At 32.9% G+C, this 21,773-nt stretch overlaps 1 protein-coding gene across 2 annotated transcripts in view; it reads left to right on the forward strand.

Annotated features, from left to right (window-relative positions):
• PIK3C2G (phosphatidylinositol-4-phosphate 3-kinase catalytic subunit type 2 gamma) overlaps nt 1–21,773 on the forward strand; it is a 406,235-nt gene that overhangs the window by 147,675 nt on the left and 236,787 nt on the right. For both annotated transcript variants that reach the window (XM_082351876.1, XM_082351875.1), the window contains 2 exons: nt 2,883–3,013; nt 10,149–10,337. In XM_082351876.1, the coding sequence (XP_082208002.1) occupies nt 2,883–3,013; nt 10,149–10,337 (320 nt within the window). The remainder of the gene's footprint in view (nt 1–2,882; nt 3,014–10,148; nt 10,338–21,773) is intronic.

Genomic DNA, 21,773 nt, shown 5'->3' on the forward strand with positions numbered 1-21,773 from the left:
ACCATGTTCTTGGATTGGAAGAATCAGCATTGTGAAAATGACTATACTACCCAAAGCAATCTACATATTCAGTGCAATCCCTATCAAACTACCAATGACATTTTTCACATAACTAGAACAAAAAATTTCACAATTTGTATGGAAACACCAAAGACCCCAAATAGCCAAAGCAATCTTGAGAAAGAAAAACAGAGCTGGAGGAATCAGGCTCCCGGACTTCAGACTATACAAAAAGCTACAGTAATCAAGACAGTATGGTACTGGCAGAAAAACAGAAATATAGATCAATGGAACAGGAGAGAAAGCCCAGAGATAAACCCTCACACATATGGTCACCTTATTTTTGATAAAGGAGGCAAGAATATACAATGGAGAAAAGACAGCCTCTTCAATAAGTGGTGCTGGGAAAACTGGACAGCTACATGTAAAAGAATGAAATTAGAACACTCCCTAACACCATACACAAAAATAAACTCAAAATGGATTAAAGGCCTTAATGTAAGGGCAGACATTATAAAACTCTTAGAGGAAAACATAGGCAGAACACTCTATGACATAAATCACGGCAAGATCCTTTTTGACCCGCCTCCTACAGAAATGGAAATAAAAACAAAAGTAAACAATGGGACCTAATGAAACTTAAAAGCCACAGCAAAGGAAACCATAAACAAGAGGAAAAGACAACCCTCAGAATGGGAGAAAATATTTGCAAATGAAGCAACTGACAAAGGATTAATCTCCAGAATTTACAAGCAGCTCACGCAGCTCAATATCAAAAAAACAAACAACCCAATTTAAAAATGGGCAGAAGACCTAAATAGGCCTTTCTCCAAAGAAGATATACAGATTGCCAGCAAACACATTAAAGGATTCTCAACGTCACTAATCGTTAGAGAAATGCAAATCAAAACTACGATGAGGTATCACCTCCCACCAGTCAGAATGGCCATCATCAAAAAATCTACAAACAATAAATGCTGGAGAGGGTGTGGAGAAAAGGGAACCCTTTTGCCCTGTTGGTGGGAATGTAAATTGATACAGCCAGTATGGAGATCAGTATGGAGGTTCCTTAAAAAACTAAAAGTAGAACTATCATACGACCCAGCAATCCCACTACTGGGTATATACCCTGAGAAAACCAGGCTATTATCAAAAAAATAGCTGATTCACTTTGCTATAAAGCAGAAACTAACACACCATTGTAAAACAATTATACTCCAATAAAGGTGTTAAAAAAAAAAAGAATTCTAGTGCAAATACATTAACACATACTTTGGGGGATTTTCTTTTTTGTGAAAAATTAGAACGAGAGACAATTGGGGAAAATCCTAATATTTTCTATAAGTGGCTCAAGAATCAGTAACTGTTTGCCTTCATAATATATGAAGATATGCAGTTTGTATAGGGCCTCATTCCTGTATCAGAAATGAAAAAGATTTTTCATAATTGAAATATATCAAATAATTTATTATGGATTGTTCACAGGGAACTTCTGTATTCTCATCTACTACTGTATTCTCATCTACTACCTTTAGTTTCTCATCTACCCTGCCTTTACTTAGGACCAACATAAAATTGAATTAGCTCATTAAATACTATTTCTAGTATTTTTGTTTTACGTGTTTAAAATATTTGGATACATAAAGAGTAAAGTGTAACATGCTAATACTGCAGGCACTTCCCTCCAAGGCATCAAAATTACTCTTTCTGTCAAGAGGCAAAATTTACTGTAATATTGCTTTGGTTTAGCATTTCTGTTACTCAACTCTTTTTTCATGTTGGAATAATAAGTGATAATTATAACAAATTTATATTGATAATTATAACAAATTTGATAATTATAACAAATTTATAATAAGTGATAATTATAACAAATTTATACCAAAATTATAACAAATTTGTTTTTATTTATATAAAAACAAATTTTGCAACAAATTTCAAAGGTTACAGAATAAAATTGCTAAGACTTTTTCAAATAAGAGCCCAAATAGATTAAACTGCATCTCACATTCTACCTTATAATATTCTTCCATTTTCTCTGAGATCACAACCTAAGATAGTTCAGCAGAGAAAAATAAATTCTTTAGATTTTCCAATATAAAGATGAAAAATAATATATGATACTCTTAAGCAAATATTTTGGGCAGTAAAATATTTAGCTCATTTACATACTTGGAAACTATTTTTTGTTAACTATTATTTTATTTACAAGAATCAGATTATCACTTAAACATGGTTTAGTGGAAAGCATGTTGAGCCAGGAAAAAAGAAGGCCTGCATTCTAGTTCTGTCTATAAAGCTGAACTATAGAGCCACAGCAAAAATATTCTATTTGGTTTTATACTCGTGAAACAGATCTTTACCAGAGAAGATTTCACTATCATGTCTACAGAGTGGTTCACAGACTTACAGATTTCAGGTAGTAGAGACCAACATAAAGTAACTCTTTTTATTTTATCAAGTGATTATATGAAAAAAGTGTAATTACCATCTATAATTTTCATCATTTAATAATAGAAAGACATTTTAGTAATGAAAATTGGAAAGGATGTAATTTCAGCACTAAACAAAAATGTAACATTTAACTGTATGAAAAGTTCATATGTTATTATTTTTCTCATTTTTTCTGAGATAATGTTACAGTCTACTAATTTATATACCATTTATATAAATAATTGAGGATTTGCCAAATATCATGTATATTTAAACACCAAGTCCAAACCGTAATGATTCTTTTAAAATTATTTTTAAATAATAAAAAGCACAGAAAATATAGGGTATTTATTTTACTTTAGTTTCTATAAATCTAAGATAGAAATCATTAAATTAATAATGCATTTTTCAGGCATTTGATACATGGCAAACCATTTTATTTATTTCAGATTGATTTTCCAGCTACTGAGTGGGAATATATGAAACTTGATTCTGAAGAGAATAGAAGTGATCTTGAAGAACCACCAAAAGAATGTTTAAAACATATTGCCAGACTTTCACAGAAACAGTCTCCCTTACTGTAAGTGACCCAGTTCTTGGGAGGGAATTTTGCCTGCTGTTCATGATACCAGCAGTCATACTAGAAGCACTCATATCTTTCAAGAGTGAACCTTCCCTCCCACGTAACTCCTTTCATTTCCTAAAATCATGCCTGTTAGATGATCAACTAATGTTTAGGAACTAAATTAGTAATTTTTCATGTTTTTTTAAAGATTTTTTTTTCCCTTGGGGCATTTAGCAACTTTAAGTTTGGTCAAAGGAAAAATAAAAGGATTGGAGATCATTCAGTTCAAAACAACAAAGCAGAGACTGATATAGATCAGCATTTAACAGTGATAAACCATTGCTCAGTCCTTCAAGTAGGTAGTAAACAGGAAAATGCAAAATTTAATTATAATGGCAGATTAAAAAAGAACAGAAATAAATCATGTTTTAATAGCACTAAATTAGTAACTAAGGAGTACTTAAATTTTGTCAAACAGTAATTCTCTGGGGAAAAAAAAATACCAGGAAGAATTATAAGAGAATACTAATTCTCTCTTTGTAATTACTGCTTGACTTTAATATTTGGTAATATCTAAGCCACAGCTTATGGTTCTCATTACTAACATGACAAAAGCATAAAACTAAGAAAGCAACTCTGTATGTGTGTGTGTATATATATATATATATATATATATACATATATTTATGGTGATAATATATATATAACATAATAAAGCATTTTATTCCAAGAATAAGAAATTATTTAAAGGTTTTGAATGGGGTAGTCATGTGATCTGAATAATCTTTTTGAGTGATTCTTTTGACTACAAGTTGAAGAATGGATTGGAGAGGAGGTAAGAGTGGAAGCAAGCAGTACAGCAGAGTAGCTTATGTAATATTTTAGGCAGGAGGTCATGATCACTAGAACTAGGGAGATGGCAGTGGACACTGGTAGTAATGGCTAGATTTGGAGCATATTTGGAAGTTGAGAAGATGTGACTTCATGATTATTAGTAAATAGGAGTTAAGTCAATTGAAAAACCAAAGAATCAAGTTAAGTCAATGGAGAATCTAAGGGTTTTGAATTGATGAACTGGGCAGATGTTAGAGTCATTTTCTGGAGGAGGAATAAGTTTGAAACCGTCCAGACTGAGGTGTTGAATGTGATCAAGCATTCCATTTGGGGCAATCTTGTTACTCCCCTGATCTCTAATTTCAACTTGTCTTACTCTTTTCCTCATTCACTTCAAGCCAGTGACATCAGTTTGCTTCACATACTTCACATGTGCTATATTCCCTCTCCCATCTCAAGGCCTTCTTATTTGGTGTTTCCTCTACATGAAATACTCCTTCCTAGTTCTTCACATGACTGAATCATCTCACCCTGTAGGTCTTCACTTAATTGTGATCTTCTCAAAGAGCCCTTCTTTGATCACCCTACCTAATGGAGTTTTTCTCTCTTTACAATCTGTCTTATTACCTTTTATGTTATCACACTTAGCAAAATCTATTATCATCTTGTTTATTAATGTGTTTTTTCTTATTAGCTTGTAAGAACTGAGAGAACAAGGAACCTATCTATCTTGTTTATCACTACATTTCCAGTGTTCTACACTGTGCCTGATAAATAATATATGTGAAATAAATGTTATAATGAATAAAGTTCCTTCGCATAGAATTTGGTATAAAAATTACCTTAAGGATTGAAAATGTTGAAAGACTCTCTTAGTCCTCAAGACACATATTTTGATGATCCATTTTTATACTAGACTATTGTCATCTTAACTAGGTGAAGCATCTTTTTATACTTCTTAATCAAAAATATAAAACCTTGCATTTAACAAGTGTGTCACATATCAGAGGCTAATATATTTGTAATGAGAGATTTTTAATATATAAAAAAGATACTATACTTTGAAATTTTAAAATATTCAAACAAAAAATATCAAAACCAACAAATAATAATCACAGTAACTGCCTTTAAATATTAAAGGTTTGTGTTTTTAAATTAACCCCAGTGATTTCTAACTGGTTTTATACTTCAGTTTCTATTTAAGAGAATAACTTATACTATAAAATAAGTAACATTTTCCTCTGTTTCACCCACTCAAATACAATTATCAATGCTCAGTAGAGTACAATTTCATTCTGGACTGTGAAAACAGATGGAGACCAGCCTTCAGTGTGATAAAACTTGCGTTAGAAACAGATTAAATTCATTTTCAAAATACCACATTTTATCATTTAGTTGGTGACTTAATTATTCCTTCTTTCAAATTGATCAAATGTAATCAGTCAAAAAGTTCAGACTCAATGAAATTCAATGAAAATGTGCCTATAATATTTGTAAAAATAAGAAAAACACCTTCTTGATGACAGCTAAAAGAATATGTCAAATATAAAGAAAATCCTGGAACATAAGGTATAAAATAATTTGGTATGAAAGAAATTATGCTTCCACTTCTAGCCATGAAGATTACCTATTACTAGACTAATCCTCCTGAATTAAAGAAATATGACACAAGAAAAATACATATGAAACAACTGCTCTCAGAAATTGAACAGACAGGCCTTGAGGTGAACCCATTAATAAAGTGACTTTCAGCCCAGAGGCATTTTCTGTACCATAGATCTGGGAGATATAATTCAAGAAGAGAATGCAGGTCTTGCTGAGATTTAAAAAAAAAAAAAAAAAAAAAGGCAGAGATCGGAGTTTAATGATGCTGAGGCAGCTGGAATTTACAGAGCATAATAGTAGAGAAAAGGAAGATGTACAGGATAGAAGCTACAGAAATATGTATCGGTGTCCCCTTCTATATTTAGCTCAGTACTAAGCTACTCTTGAGCAGATAGAGATTTTGTAGGGACTGCAAAAGAACTGCTACAGGGAGATGTGAAATAAATGCAGATTCTAGAGGTTGCCCAATTCTGGGAGACATAGAAATTCTGACTAGTAATAATAGAGAAAGATCACCACACCCCAGCATTCAATAAAGAAATCAGAAAGGTGCATATTAGGAGTAAGTGTGCTCTAGCCCAAGATTAAGGACTATACTTGGCCTAGCCTAACAAATCGTAAAAACAAGCCTCAAAAGGATCAAGCTGATCTGCTAGTAATTAAACGGACTACTAAAAAAATTGAAACATTCAACACTCAAAAGATAGCAAAAAGCAGAATTTTAAAGGTTTAGTGTACAATCAATAATTGCTAGTCATAAGAAGAGTCAGGAATATATAACCATAGCCCAAGATGGGGGAAAGCAGTTAACAGAAACAGATCCAAATATTTTACAACTATTATAAAGACTTCTGTGGATCTAAATAAAAAGATATGTATGAGTGAACAAATGAAGTCTCAGTAGAAAAATGGAAACTTAGGAACTGAAAAGCACAAATCTAAATTTTTAAAAATCACTGGAAAAGCTTAATAGATTGCATAATGAAGAAAAAAAGAACAGTGAGCTTGAAGAATGGGCTATAGAAATTATCCATGTTGAAGTACAGAAAGAACAAAACCTGAAAATAGTGATAGAGCCTTGTGACCTGTGGGGCAATATCAAGTAATATAATATGTGTGTATTGGACACACAGGAGAGAAGAGAGAGATTGAAGTAAAAAAAAAAAAAAACTGAAAGAAATAATAGCCAAAATTTTACAACTTTGATTAAAAAAAAAATCAACCCACAGATATAAGAAGCTTAGCAAATCCCAAGCGTGTGTGCATGTGCACACACACACACCACCTAAGCACATTATAGTCAAATTTCTGAAAACTAAAGATAAAGATAAATTTTTTCTAAAGTATCAGAGAAAATCAACAAATTGCATCCATGGGAACAACTATAATTCAGCAGATTACTTATTAACTGAGGATTTCTCATTAGAAGCAATGGAAGCCAAAAGACATTATAACATTATCTTGCATTTTGAAAGGGGAAAAGAAAATACATCAACTTAAAATTATATAACCAGTAAAATTACATTTCAAAAATTAAGGCAAAATTAAAACGTTTTCAACTAAGCACAGCTGAGTTAGTTATAAGCTCATCTGTACTATAAGAAATCTTAAAGAAAATATTTCATGCTAAAAGAAGTGATAAGTAGATGGACACTCAAATCTACAAAAATAAATGAAAAGCACCACAAAGGGAAAATAGGTAGATAATAAAAATACACATTTTTTACACATTTATTAATTTATTTTAAAAAATAATTGTTTAAACAAAAATAATCACAATATACAGCTGGGTTTGCAATATATGAAAGTAAAATGTGTAACAACTACAATAAGAATAAGAAATAGAAAAATAAAAGCATAGTGTTCTAAGATTCTTATACATAAGGTAGTGTAACATTAATTGTGGTTGGCTGTGATATGCTAAAAAAGAATGTTATAATCTTGAAAGAAACCACACCCCCCAAATTTTAAGAGTACATTTAAAAGTCAAAAAGATGACAAAAATTAAATTTAAAAAAATCCAGAAGAAAGCAGGAAAAAAGGAGAAATAGTTTGGACAAAAAAATTAGTAACAATATGGTTGATTTAAACCCAATCATGTCAATATTCTATTAAATATAAATTAATAAAAACCCCAATTAAAAGGCAGAAATTGTTAGCCTACATTACAAAAGTAATATCCAACTTTATGCTGTTTACAGGCATATATTTTAAAAATAAGAATTCAGCTTGATTATAGTTGAAAGAATGGAAAAAGATATACAAGGAAAATCATACCATCTTGAAATATTTGGAAAAAAAACATTTGACAACATTCAACACCCATTTTGATAAAAACTCACAAAACTAGGAGTAGAATGGAACTTCTTCAGACTTCAACTCCTGAGTTGAATCTAGATCTATGGAAAAATCTAGAGTTAACATCGTATTAAGTGGTGCAAGAATGAATGCTTTCCCCCTAAATTGGGAACAAAGCAAAGATGTTTGTCTAAATATTCCTCTTCAGTGTTGTATTGGAAATCCTAGCCAGTGCACTATGGCAAGATAAATAAGTGTTAAATGTATAGAAGTTGGAAAGAAAGAAATAAAACTGACTCTATTTTTATGAGTGATTATGTAAGATCATAGCATTTGAGGTTAATGTGCAAAATGCAATTGTATTCGAGTAAAAAAAAGAAAATAAATTTTATTTTTCAAAATTCTATTTACAATATCAACATCTCTACATTAAAAAGTACAAAACTTTGCTAAGAGAAATTAAAGGAAATCTCAGTAAATGGAAGGATATATCATGTCATTGATTAAAATAACCCCTTTTGTTAAGATGACAGTTCTAGTCCTCCCCAAATTAGTGATAAAGATACAGTTGTACACCCATTAGAATGTATATTTTTTTTCCAAATGATCAGTATGCTTTTAATTAAACTCTGAAGACTTGGATAATATTTTTAAATGGGCAAAAATCAAGTGTGGGCAAGAATGCCATACAGTTGGTTCTATCATACCCTACACATAATAATGTAAAATATTACAACCACTTCAGAGAATAGTTTGACAGTTTCTTCAAAAGTTAAACAAAAATGTGACATACAACCAACTCATTCCCCTCCTTGGTACTTTCTAGGAGAAACGAAAAATACACCCATATGAACACATGCACACAAATGTTCTCAGCAGCTTTATTCATAATATCCCAAAACAGGAAACAACACAAATGTCCATCAAATATGAGAAAGGATAAGAAATTGTGATATATTCATACAAAGGAAGAGTACTCATTAATTAAAAGGAATAATCTACTGATACACTCAACAATATGGGTAATTTAAAAAACGTTATACTGAGTGAAAGAAGCTATAACTAAAAGAATATTTACTCTATGATTCCATTTATGTGAAGTTTGAAAATAGGTAATATTAGTCTAAAGTTAAAGAAATCATACTAGTGCTTGCCTTTGGTGGCATAAGAAAACTGTTTTATATCTTGAAAAGTGTGTAGTTTTTACTTGATATATGCATTTGGCAAAATTTAATTAACTGAATCCATGCATTCTCTTTTATGTAAATTATGCTTCAATAAAAGAAGGTAAAAGAGAAAAAAATCACTGTTCAATATTGAAAAAATGAATTCAGTTAGGAAAAAATAACTTGTTTTAATACCATAGAAGTAATTTGGTTATGGAATTTTTTCTTCCAGGGCTTTCTGGTGAGGAAGGTAGTGACAAAACAGAAAAGGAGCCTAAATGTACCTCAAAAATCATCCTCTATAATCCAGTTCTTTCACTTTGCAGATGAAGATGGCTTCAGAAGAAATTGTAGAGAAATATCGATATTTAAAATCTTTCAATAATTCTTATTATCCTGCTTGGGAGTTTTAGTTAATTTAAGCTGAGCAAGAGAGTATCAGTTTGGAGGAGACAGTGTTGAAAAGCTGTCATTGTCATGTGAGAAATGCTGTCCTCCAGCTGAACCATGGTCTTGAATGCTTTTGCTCGAGTGTAAGCAAAACATGGTAAACTGTCAGTGAATCAATGGCCCTTGTCCTAGACTTAAATCTTCTGTTGGGACCACTTTCCAGAGGGAAACACTTGAGCACTTAAGGAAGTCCTATTCACTGGCATTTTAACCCCAAACTTCCAGCAAACTCTGAGAATTTAAAGCCAGAATCCAGGGATAAATTGAGATCTTTGTTTTTGAAGTTCAGAGCAAAAAGTTTTCTGAACTCTGATTGAAACTTGCTTTGAAATGAAGGAATATGGTCTTCGAAATATGCCATTTCTCCACAGGCCCACTTGGGTCTAAGTTAATTTATAAAGAATGTAAGAAAGTAAATAGTTAAGCAACTTTGTTCTAAGTAGTACACGTTGCAGGATTCGGATAAACTTGGGCTGCCTTAAAGGAGACAGAGACTTTGCCAACCAAAATGACGTTTTTTAAAAAGTGGCAAGCATAAGAGTGAGGAAAAATAAATGTGAATTATCTGAACTGAAGTTTATTTCATTTTATTTTTCTATAAAAAAATAAATTTAGTGGGAAATAAGCTGATAAAATAACCTATCAAACTGTCCCAAAAAGATAAAGGACTTGTTTTCCAAAATAAACTAAAATAAAAGTCAAAGAACTAGACTAACATTTTGTACTGTGTATTTACAGCAAACATTTGTTCGTGTAGCAAACTCCAGTAAATTATAGTTTCCAATCTGGTTTTGCAGACTCTCTGAGGAAAAGAGAAGATACTTATGGTTTTATCGCCTCTACTGCAATAATGAAAATTGCTCCCTTCCTTTGGTCCTGGGTAGTGCCCCTGGATGGGATGAAACAACTGTTTCAGAAATGCATACCATTTTGAGAAGATGGAAATTTTCTCACCCTTTGGAGGCACTTGGACTTTTGACTTCCAGGTAAGAATTGCATGACAGGCATGACATTACTAATGAGAAAAATTTGAAGAGAAAAGCTGTAGGACTATATGATTAATTCAATAGCAATTCCGTTTGTTTCCAATTTCAGTAGGTATGAGTATTAAATTTAGATAAATGTAAACTATGAATATAAATTTTAAACAAATCTAAACTATAATTGTGTCTTCTGTACTAAACTTGAAGTATAATTAATGGCCATAGTATCTTAAATGGAGAGTCTAGTTGCTCTTAGAGAAATAACAACAAAAAATATTGAATAGGGAAAAATGAAATTCTCTACTTGTCCCCCTCTCAAAAGAAAAGAGTCCTTAAAAATTAAAACAATATCTTTTACTACTGAAAAATGCAAAGCCTGGCAAAATACCCTGCTTACAGTAGGTTTTCAGTTAATAAGCCAATGATGATGACAAGAATAAAAGGAAAAGCTATCCCTTATATATTCTCCAGATCTTCCCTCAGAATAAAATGCATGGGGGTAGGGGATCGGGTGGGGCAATGATGTCATCTTCTAGTTAAGGAGAAGCATGAGGGAGCAAGTGTGGTGTCTGGCTCTGGTTTGGGGAAGCAGCTCTTCCTTGGCTTCTGTTTCATATTCAAAGCCAAGAAGAGATATTTTAAGTCTGTCTTGATGGCATCAGCTCACCGATGCCATGAAGAAAGTCTGCAATCTCTAGAGTCAGAGAAGAATTGTGACACCCAGTTCTGTTCTAAATTCTCTCTCAAGATCCTGATGAAGGAGAAAGGAGGGAGAGAAAGTGACACAAAGGACTTTTCAAAGGATTTATTTAGGTTTATTTTAAAATTTGTGTCTTTTATAAAACTTCTAGCATGGGAAAGGAAGAGAAAGTGTTTTCTTTTTCTATTATTTGTAAGAGTTAATAGGTTCCTCTCAATCTTCCAAGCTCAAAATTTACAAATTATCTTAAAACCCTACATGTTTTGTGCCTCTCACGTTGAATATTTTATTCAGTTTTCTGATGTCTTCCATTAATTACTGCATGCCCAGATGCCCACTCTTCCTTGATAGATGATAGATAGATAGATAGATAGATAGATAGATAGATAGATAGATAGAGAATTTTTCTTTTAGTTGACCTTGCAGCTTTTCCCCTTTTTATAAGGCTTCTTCTAGGTGGATCCTTCCTTGATCTTGCCAAATAAAATTGACCACATCTTCCTAATACAGTGCTTTGTTTCTTTATGAATTACATTTTATTGCAATGTGTTTACATGCAACATGTGAAACATGTAATTTGCCCATATTGGACTGAGAGCTAGTTAAGGCAAAACAGTTCATCATAGTGTTTCTGTTTCCCAAGGGCTTAATAATACCTGGGACATAGTAATTACTCAGTATTGACTCAATCACTCTCAAAAATACATTATGATTATTTATACTACTTTATTTTAATATTTAAATTATATTATTTGAGGGAATCATCAATTATCTTTATTTCCTACATCTCCTTGTACAGGTGAATGAATTAATGAAATAATGCTATGATAAGAAAATCAATTAACAATTGATTGGTTTCATTGGAATTATTTACAGTTCATACTTGTATTTCAAGAACCTTCTGGAAAAAAATAAGTTCTCATTTCCACCTTACTCCTAACATCTTTTTCTGATTTAGATAGATAAGAATAGCCAATATCTACAAAAATTTTTTGCTAAATTCTAGTTGTTTTTGGCTCAAGTAAGACTTAGAATATTAGCACAATTATTATTTTGTCATTCCTGAACTGATTAGCTCTTAGAAATTTGGCTCAAAATGTGAACGTTAAAAAAAAAAAAGTGAAGGTAACAATTCACAGAGTAAGAGAAGATTTAGCAAATCATATATCCGATAAGGGAATTGTATTCATAATATATAAATACTCTTACAACTCAATAACAAAACAATAAATAACCCAATTTTTAAATGGTCAGAGGGGGACTTCCCTGGTGGTCCAGTGGCTAAGACTCCCACTCCCAATGCAGGGAGCCAGGGTTCGATCCCTGGTTAGGGAACTAGATTCCACATGCCGCAACTAAGAGTTTGCGTGCCATAGCTAAAACATCCCACGTGCCGCAACAAAGATCCCGCACACGGCAACGAAGATCCCATGTGCTGCAACTAAGACCAGGCGCAGCCAAATAAATAAATATTTTTTAAAATAAATAAATAGTCAGAGGATCCAACATTTCCCCAAAGAAAATATACAAATGCCCAGTAAGCACATGAAAAGATGCTCAACATCATTAACCACTAGGGAAATATAAATGAAAACCACAATGAGATACCACTTCACACTAACTAGGATGGCTATAATCAAAAAGACAATAAGCATTGGCAAGGATGTGAAGAAATTGGAAATCTCATGTGTTGCTCAAGGGAATGTAAAATGGGGCAGCCACTTTGGAAAACAATTTGTCAGTTTGTTAAATATTAAACATCAAGTTACCATATGACCCAACAATTCCACTCCTAGCTAATACTCAAGATAAATAAAAAGTAGGTTCACTCAAAAACTCCTACATGAATGTTCAGACCAGCATTATTTATAATAGCCAAAAAGTAGAAACAACTCAAATGGCCATCAGCTAATGAATGGATAGATAAAATGTGGTCTATCCATGCAATGTAGCAGTATTCAATAATAAGAAAGAACGAATATTAATATATGTTACAACATGAATGAACCTTGAAAACATGCTAAGCAAAAGAAGCTAGTCACAAAAGACCACATATTGTATGATCCATATATAAGAGATGCCCAGAATAGGCAAATGGATAGAGACAGAAAGTAGACTAGTGATCACCTAGGGCTAGAGGAGGGGGAAAATAGGGAATGAGTGCCAATGGATATGAGGTTTCTTTTTGTGGTTATGGTTCCACAACTCTGGAAACATGCTAAAAATCATTACATTGTACACTCTGAGTGAATTGTATGGTATTTATATCTCTATAAAACTATTAAAAATATTTAAAGAGTAATTGTAAAGGTAAAAACTATGACTATATCTCTAAAGCATAATTTTCTTACGGGGCAACTTTCTAAAGTTTCTAAAGCATTAACTGGTGGGGGTTTTTTTGGGTTTTTTTTTTTTGGTAACTTATTGTTTTATTAAGATGTACCTTGGTCTATTTTAAAGACATCTAAATGTGTTAACTAATATTTTTTGTTAAGTTCATGTAATATTTCTTACAAAAATCTTTGTCAGAATGAAGCCTGTAGTACTGATTAGTTTTCTTGCTTATAAAATAAGAGGATCACTAGATGGACTTCAAAATTCTGATTCCTGATAACTAAGCATAATTCTGTTTATAGGAGCCTTCTCTACTTAAAGAGATGCTGAACATCTATTTGATTCACTTAATGTTTTAAATATAAAGATCAGATTTTTACTTAGTGCTCCTTAATACTACCTCATTTTATTATCTACAATAACCTTAAGGCAAATGCTATTATTATTCCAATTTTACCATTGAGGAAACTGAGGCTTACTGGGGTTAAGTTGCCCAACTGACATTAGTAAGTTAAGGAGCTAGAGTTAAATCCAGAGATTTGGAGCTTGCAATCTTAACACTATTGACTTACAGCCTTCCTACATAAATACATACTATTTGTTTACATACTAAATATGTAAATAAAACTATCCTAAAGTAGTTTGATTATAGTAAATAGCAGTACTTACCATCTTATGCTTGGATGTTTCTACTTCACTGTGTAATTTCTTTTTTTCTGAATAACCAGATTTTTAGAGGTTGTAGGGACTGGTTTCAAAGTAGAGTGCTGTTTATTAAGCGTCATTCAGGGAACTTAGTAGAAACTGGATTTATTTGCACATTGAACAGTTCCTTATCATGCATCAAAACAGGTCACTGAAAAGGTTGGAGTATTTCCACTGTACTTATCCTATGACTCCCACTCTCAGTTTAACTGAACTATTAAAAAACTTGAGGACAAGCTGTTTCCAGAAATGAACCTCTCAACTTCTCTAAATTCAAAAGCTGACTTCTCTGAGAACAAACAGTTTGTGCTTGTTAAGTGAGTTGTCAGGGTGAGTTCTTCAGAGGTCTGTATTTTTTCTACTTTGAATAGTCTTATTTTTTCAATGGCTTAACCTCCTGAGAACTGGTGTGCTCCATTTCTAGCTTGGATAATTTTTACTATTGTTGATTACTTAATCCTGTTTGAAGGTTCACCACCTCCTTTTGGCTTATTTTTAGCAAGAGACATGTTGAGATTTGATTTAGCTCGTGTGGGCCATAGGGTGTTAATATTTCCATGACTGAGTGTTAGCAGTGTGTTCACCAGGTACTGATACTTCCATTAGAGAAGGCAGTACTGTCAGAATACCAGAGACCAAGGGCTAACTAAGGTCTGTAGTTCTTGGCAGATGGTTGCTGTTTTCTTGAACCCTGGTTCCCAGGTGCAACTATTCAAGTACGAATAATAAGCAGAAATTACCCAAGGAATTAGAAGGCAGTTCAAGGGAAGTATTCATTTAAAAATAGTAACTCTAAATTGGCATCAGAGGATTACATCAGAAGCTTAAATAAAAATTTGACAAGGTACCAGAACTTGCCATCCTACGTGATGTGAAATTATTGTTTTGCAGGAAAAAGAGCAATACTTAATAGGCAGTGCCTTAGCTTTCAAAATCAGTTTCCTTAGAAAAATGTTCCACAAAAATGTTTGCACTAAACCACTATATTCTTTATTGTAGAGATTAATTAATATATGCTAAAATGCATTCTTAACTAGCATTGTAAGCAGGCAGAATAGAATATGGAAAAGGTAGACAGTTATAACTTCCACATCTGACTAAGTAATCAAGTGATGGATGATGGTGTATCCTTTCTATTTATTTATTGAGCAAAAATATGTGTACATGGAAATTGGCATGCAATGAATCGAAGAAGCCGAATAGGTCATAATGACTGTCTCTAAACAGTTTAGAGGGAAAGACTCAAACTGAAAATCACACAATATACTCTATACTATAATCAAAGTATTAAGTGCTGTATGCCCCCAAGGAAGAGAGAGGCAAATTCTCTCAGGGAAAGTAAGAAAAGCTTCACAAAGGAATTAAATTCTGAGTTGAAACATTCATAGGAATTTCCTGAACGGAGAAGAGAGAAAATGGCATTCCAGGAAGAAAGACTAGCATGGTCACAGTTATGGAGGTTCAGAGAATAGTAATTTAATATAATATTAGAAGGGAATTGTACTGGGAGACAAGGTTGAAAAGAGTGGTTCAGTTTAGGTCATTTGGGGCCTCATGAGTCAGGTAATTACTAGGAACTAACTTTACTGCAGCCCATGGAATTTTAAGAATGGGAGTCATACAATCAGATTTATTTTATACAGGGATAATTCTGTGAATTATTGTGAAGGGTGGACTGAAAAAAGAATAGAATAAGAGCAAGGATATTAGATAGATGCAAGTATTGAAATTGTCTACTTGAAAAATGGTCTGGGCCTGATCAAGGCATCAGTAGAAATTTACAGAACAGATTTGAGAAACATTTCAGAGGAAAGTGAAAAAGAGAGAGGAAATAAGGAAGACTTTGAGCTTTCTGATTTGGGTAAATGATAAATAATTACATCATTAACCAAGACGAATTATAGAAGAAAGAGCAGATTTGGGTAGTGAAGTTGGATGCCATACTTCAAGGCCTGAAGAGGAAATGGAGAAAAATAAATTGTGCCTCTTGGAATAGGATTGCTAGTAAAGGCAAGAAGATCACTAAAGTTGGAGGAGGTAAGAAAAAGATTTTGATGTTTGGGGTTCATATGTTTGTTGAAATAAAAGAGCTTCAAGCATGTTTAAAAACTGAGATGAAAGATGCATGAAGGAAAGATCAGAAAACAGGGATGGGTGAACTGACAAAATGAGATGGCACCAACAGCCAACAACCTGGACCAAAAATGCAAATGGAAGTTTTATCAAGGAGAGGAAGAGAGTAACTTGCTCCTCTCAGTTGGGAGGGAAGGAAAAATATGAATATGATTTTAGATAACTATGGATATGGAAGAGAAAAATGTGAAAGTTTCAGTATTCTCCATGAAGGGAGAGTCAAGGTGATATACTAAAAATGAAGAACATAGAAGTGCATAAACCCAAAGATATGTATCTTGCCTTTGTGTACTTTTGAAGAGTTTCTGGAGTTGCTTCCATATTTCATGGTTGATAATATAAGCTTTGAAATCAAACATATCTGTCTCTGTCACTTATTACTTGAATGACCTTGGACAATTTTGGGGAGTAATAAGCATCATGTACCTTACAGGATAAAGTACTTATGAGAGCTTTCATAAATGCTGCCAATCATTCTTATCGTCATTATCCTCTTCATCATAACTATACTTTTAAGAGAGTTTAGAGTTTTCAGATTTTTTCAGTGCCAAATTGTAAATATCAATAAATTCATGGGAACAATTTCATTTCTAGTAAGCTTCAGTAAGCTTAAATTCATTTGTCAAAATGTATATGTTAAAAGAGTTAGCAACTTAATAAATATTTGACAATGGAATAATGACTTATAACTTACTTATTAAGCTCTTTTACAATATTATGTGATTCGACCTATAAAACAATCTCTTTAATATTGTTACCAACATCTACAAATTCCATTTTACTGATCCCCATTTTACAGATGAAGAAATTGAAACCCAATTTGTCTATTCATTCACTCAATATGTACTTATTGATGGCCTACTTATGCTTGGCCCTGAAGCAAGCATATTAAGCAAAAAGATACATAATCTTGCCTTTATGGAGTTGCAGTCTACTGGAGGTGGGGAGAAATAGGCCACTACCGAATTATAAATGTAAAATAACAGGTGTTATAACAGCTCTGAGTGAAAAGCACATGGTTCCATGATAACATAAAGGAACCAAATCTTTTCTCCAGAGTGGGAAAATTCTTCCCTGAGGAAGTTATGTTTGATTTCAGATCAAAGATGAGTGGGAATGAATTGGTGAAAAAGGAGAGTAAGAGAAGAGCTTCCTGGGAAGAGGGAATCTATGAAATGTGGAAACTGTGTTTAAGAAACGGGAAGAGAGCCAGTGTGCCTGGAATCCAGGGAAGGAGTGTGTGATATAAGATGAACAGATATGTTCAGATGGAACTAGAAGATCATGTTAAGGTCTTCTAAACAGGACCATGTTAAGCAACTTGGTCTTTATTCTGATAGCAACAAGAAGGCTATAAATGATTCTCAGTGAGAGAATATTTTGAATTGATCTTCATCTTTCAAAGATTCCTCTGGTTTCTGAGTGAAGCATGGATTTGGTGAGGGAAGCAAAAGTAGATGAGAGAAGATGAGATAGGAAGCTATAGAAGTAGTCCAGGTGTCTGAGAATGGCAAGTCAGCCTTAGAAGGTGGTGGTGGTGACATAATAAAATGAAGAGAATCAGAACATTTAGAAGTAAAAATGACAGGATTGAATGGGGAGGAGTAGTGAAAAAGAGAGGTGTCAAGGATTACTTTTAGGTTTCTGTCTTATGTAAGTAGGAGGATAATAGAAGCATTCCCTAAGATGGGGCATGCTGGGTGACAAATAGATTATAGAAGAACAAGAACCCTGCAGTTCAGGCTTTGTATGTTGGCTTTGAGGTGTGCTTGAGATGACTGGTGGTGGTTCAACAAGGATATCTAAGCTAGAGACCCCGATCTGGAAATCATCCAGAGAAGAATGGGAATTAAGTTAAGGGTGCAGATAAATTTGTTTAGAGAGAGAGGGCATAATATAGGAAGAACCTTTATATTTAGATTCAAAATCCCTATTTTTTTTCTTAACATCGTGCTGCTTTTGCATGTAACGTCTAATGCATCCAAACACAAAATCTCTCCATTGTGCTTTCAATACACCACTTGCTTAAGATAGGACCTTTCTAAGCTTGTCTATAAGTAAAATCAAAATGCAATCATAAAGAGGAACAAAATCAATAACTATTCTTTAATTTTAAATAATAATTTTAATTAATACCATGACTATATAGACAATTCCCAATATCCATGCATAAGACCATAGACTATCCATCAGGAAATGTCTGTACAGTTCCTATGTCCCTTTGGGCCTATGATTCATTCTTATTCCTTTTGGTTCATGACTGGATCAATGCCCCGATCCAAACAGACAAATTACACTGCTCACTATTATATGTCTCTTTGATCCACTTAGAATGAAATAAAATTAAAAATACACCCAAATTAGTCTTGTGCATATCATATAAGCATATATGATAATATCTAGTCAAAAGATTAGAAAGCCTTGCTAGAAAAACTGACCTAGTATTCTGAATATTTGGAGTCTAGTTGCAGTGTCACCATGAATGACCTTAGGAAAACAGCTCAAACTCTCTTGAGTTTCCGTTTCTTCATCTGTACAATCACGAGGTTGAACCAGGTCTCCAAGTTTCCTTGAATTCTAATATTTTGTAATCATGTGAAAATTTTTGAAGGAACGTGAAACATTCAGTAGATAGAAGTTGACGATCATCTTAAAGAAGCCTTATTCACCATTTTTCCCAGAAAAAAATTTCTTCTGTCACGTCTGATTGTTTTTTGAAAAATAGCAAAGATATTCATATTGACATTTTTCTTCCAAGTTGATGCCGAGTGTGTCATCAGACTCAAAACCTGTTGGAAAAACAGTTCTGTACTTCTGATGGTTTTCTAATTCTAACCTGACATTGGGGCTTTTAACTGTGAATAGCCTCATGGCATTCTGCCTGAATTCTTAGTGTGTTTTCAGAAGTCTGACATTTCTGTTACACTTAAATTTGACCTCAGATTTCTTTGCTTTTCAGTTTACTCCAAGCTGCTTTTTTTAAAGGTCATTTGTTACATTGCATTTGGCTTTCACCCGTCACTTCAAAAGTTCTTTGAGTAAGGTATTGACCCTATATCGTTTTTCAAACTAGAAAAAGAAGAACAAAAGAGAAAAAGAAAGAAGATAAGAAAGAAGTAGAAATGACAAAATAACAAGTCAAATGGAAAAAGTTGAAAGATGTATTTTTCTGTTGAAATTTCACTTCACAATTCCACTGGTCCTGTTGAAGCTTGTCTGAATCCTTTGTGATATTCCTATAGCCCTCTGAGATAAGAGAAATTATAAATGTTTGAGGGAAAAGAGGAGGAATGACAATTCCCAAGTCAGATGACTGCAAAGCCAGTTTTTCATTCAGGGAAGACATAGGTTGATGTGCTGCTGTCTTAGAAACAGGGCACAAGTGCTGATTCCTTGACTTATGGCCCCACTACAATAACACATGCCAAAACTATGTTGTATATCCAAAGTTTTCAAAGTGATGTCTATAGTCCTAAGGATGTTTACAGCGATGTCACAGGATCGAAATTATTTCCATAATAATTCTAAGATGTCATTTCTCTTTGTCAGACTCATTCACTTATGAGTGTAGAGTGGGATTTTCCAGAGACTACATGACATGCGATATTGCAACAAAGTTAACGCTGAAGCAGACAGAGAATTCAGCTGTCTTCCATTAAGCCAGACATTAGAGACAAAAATGTTAAACAAGATCATTCTTCTCACTAAATTTTTTCTTTGTGAAAATATAGACATATTTCATAGAAACATAATGTTCATGTTAGCCAGTAATGGGTTTATTAATGTCATATAAAATGAATCGATAAATATTTCTTAAATGTCCTGGTTTTATTTCTAATTGGTTATTGTTGATGACATAACTCACATAAACAAAAACTCTTTGGAATCTTCCATAATTTTTAAGAGTGTAAAAGGGTCCGGATACCAAAAAATGAATTGGAGAACTTTTATTGTACAGCAAATTCTAACCACAGGTCAGTTTCTGCTTCTACCTTGAGCCAAAAAATTACCTAAATACTTGATACTCTTCATTTCCTGCCCATGTAAAGATTCAGTTCCAACTTATTTCTCTGCTTGACTTTAAACTTTGTGTTTACCCTACATTGTTGGCAAAATATAGAGTTGATATTTCACTGAAGTTTCTTTGAAAAATGTTTATCTTGAAGTTGTTTTAATTTTACTTAATTTTTTCACATTTTGAAGGTTTTTGCCACGTCTTAGATTCTATCAACTTTTACAGTCAGTCTTCAAGGAGTATTTTTTCTTTGTGTCCAAATGTCCTCATTGGACAGTAAGCTATTTTTAGGTAATTCCTTAACAATTACCATACCCAGTTATATTTACCTTAGCTATGGTATCTTGTCCTTTTAGAAATCCCAGAGATGCAATTGTTAGCTCAATTCGGAAGCAACTAAACCCTGAATATATAGAATCACTGCTCACAAAACTCATATAAAACTGAATAGTAAGCCAGTCTTGATATTTTTGCTTTTGACCATAATTGTTTTTTGCTCCTCTATTCAGAGATGCTTGGGAAACTAAATTAGATAGCATAAAGTTACTTAAATAGACATTTAAAAAATTATGAATAACCTTAAATAAGTGATTATTTCACTGGACTCTTGTTATACCTAATTTTTTAAAATTTCATAATAAATGAAAATATGTTTCACCTTACATAATCTCCTCCCCAACAAGTAATGGAATTTTACTGATCTTGTATCCTTTTAATACCTCAAAACAGGTAGATCTCCATTTATTACATTTTAGATTATCTATTTTCTTATTGATTATAAGGAAATTTCTTATAAATATAAACAAGGACCGAATTGACATAAGCCTGATGAATCTTCTAATGAGACTTTTGTTTATTCCCGAGACTCAAGGTGTTATGTCCATGCCTACAGTAATTAGTAATCCCAAGGTTAACAGGGTCACTAGAGAGTGGCTCTGGTTTATTATCAGCAAAAATTATACTTATTTTTCAAGCAAATCAGGTCATTGGAAAGTACAGCAACCTGGCTTGTGGAAAATTCAAAATAGGTTGCAGTTCTTCTGATACATATGACATTTCAGTGTGTAAATATCACACCACAGTCAGAGAACTAATATGGGTAGCCCTAACGTCATCGAGGAGCATGAAATGCCAACAACTATATCCCCAAAGAATGTTTACATAGTTTTAGACAACATCACAGGAAAGAAATGCCAGGATTTGTGGAACATGTTTGTCCATTGATCTGTGGCTAAGTTCATGGCCCTGAAAAGGTATTAAGCATAAATTCTTCAGAGGCAGAGATCCCTATTTGGGCCTATCATGTTAAAAGAATATTCTCAATCAACTACAAGATACGAGGCTTGTTCTTTTACTCAACAATGTGCACTCTTAAAAGGACATATGATTTGGATCTTTTTTGTAGTGTAATATATTTGCAATTATTAATATATTTTCATAGTTAATTGAATGAGACTTACTTTAAAAATTATTATTTTTTTAGTAACCAATAGAACTTTCATATAGAAAACTTGAAAAACTAAGCATAAAAAAGAAAACTAAAGTCATCCAT

The sequence above is a fragment of the Balaenoptera borealis genome, assembly GCF_965194805.1.
Source record: "Balaenoptera borealis genome assembly, chromosome: 13".
In the NCBI taxonomy this organism is placed as follows: Eukaryota; Metazoa; Chordata; class Mammalia; order Artiodactyla; family Balaenopteridae; genus Balaenoptera; species Balaenoptera borealis.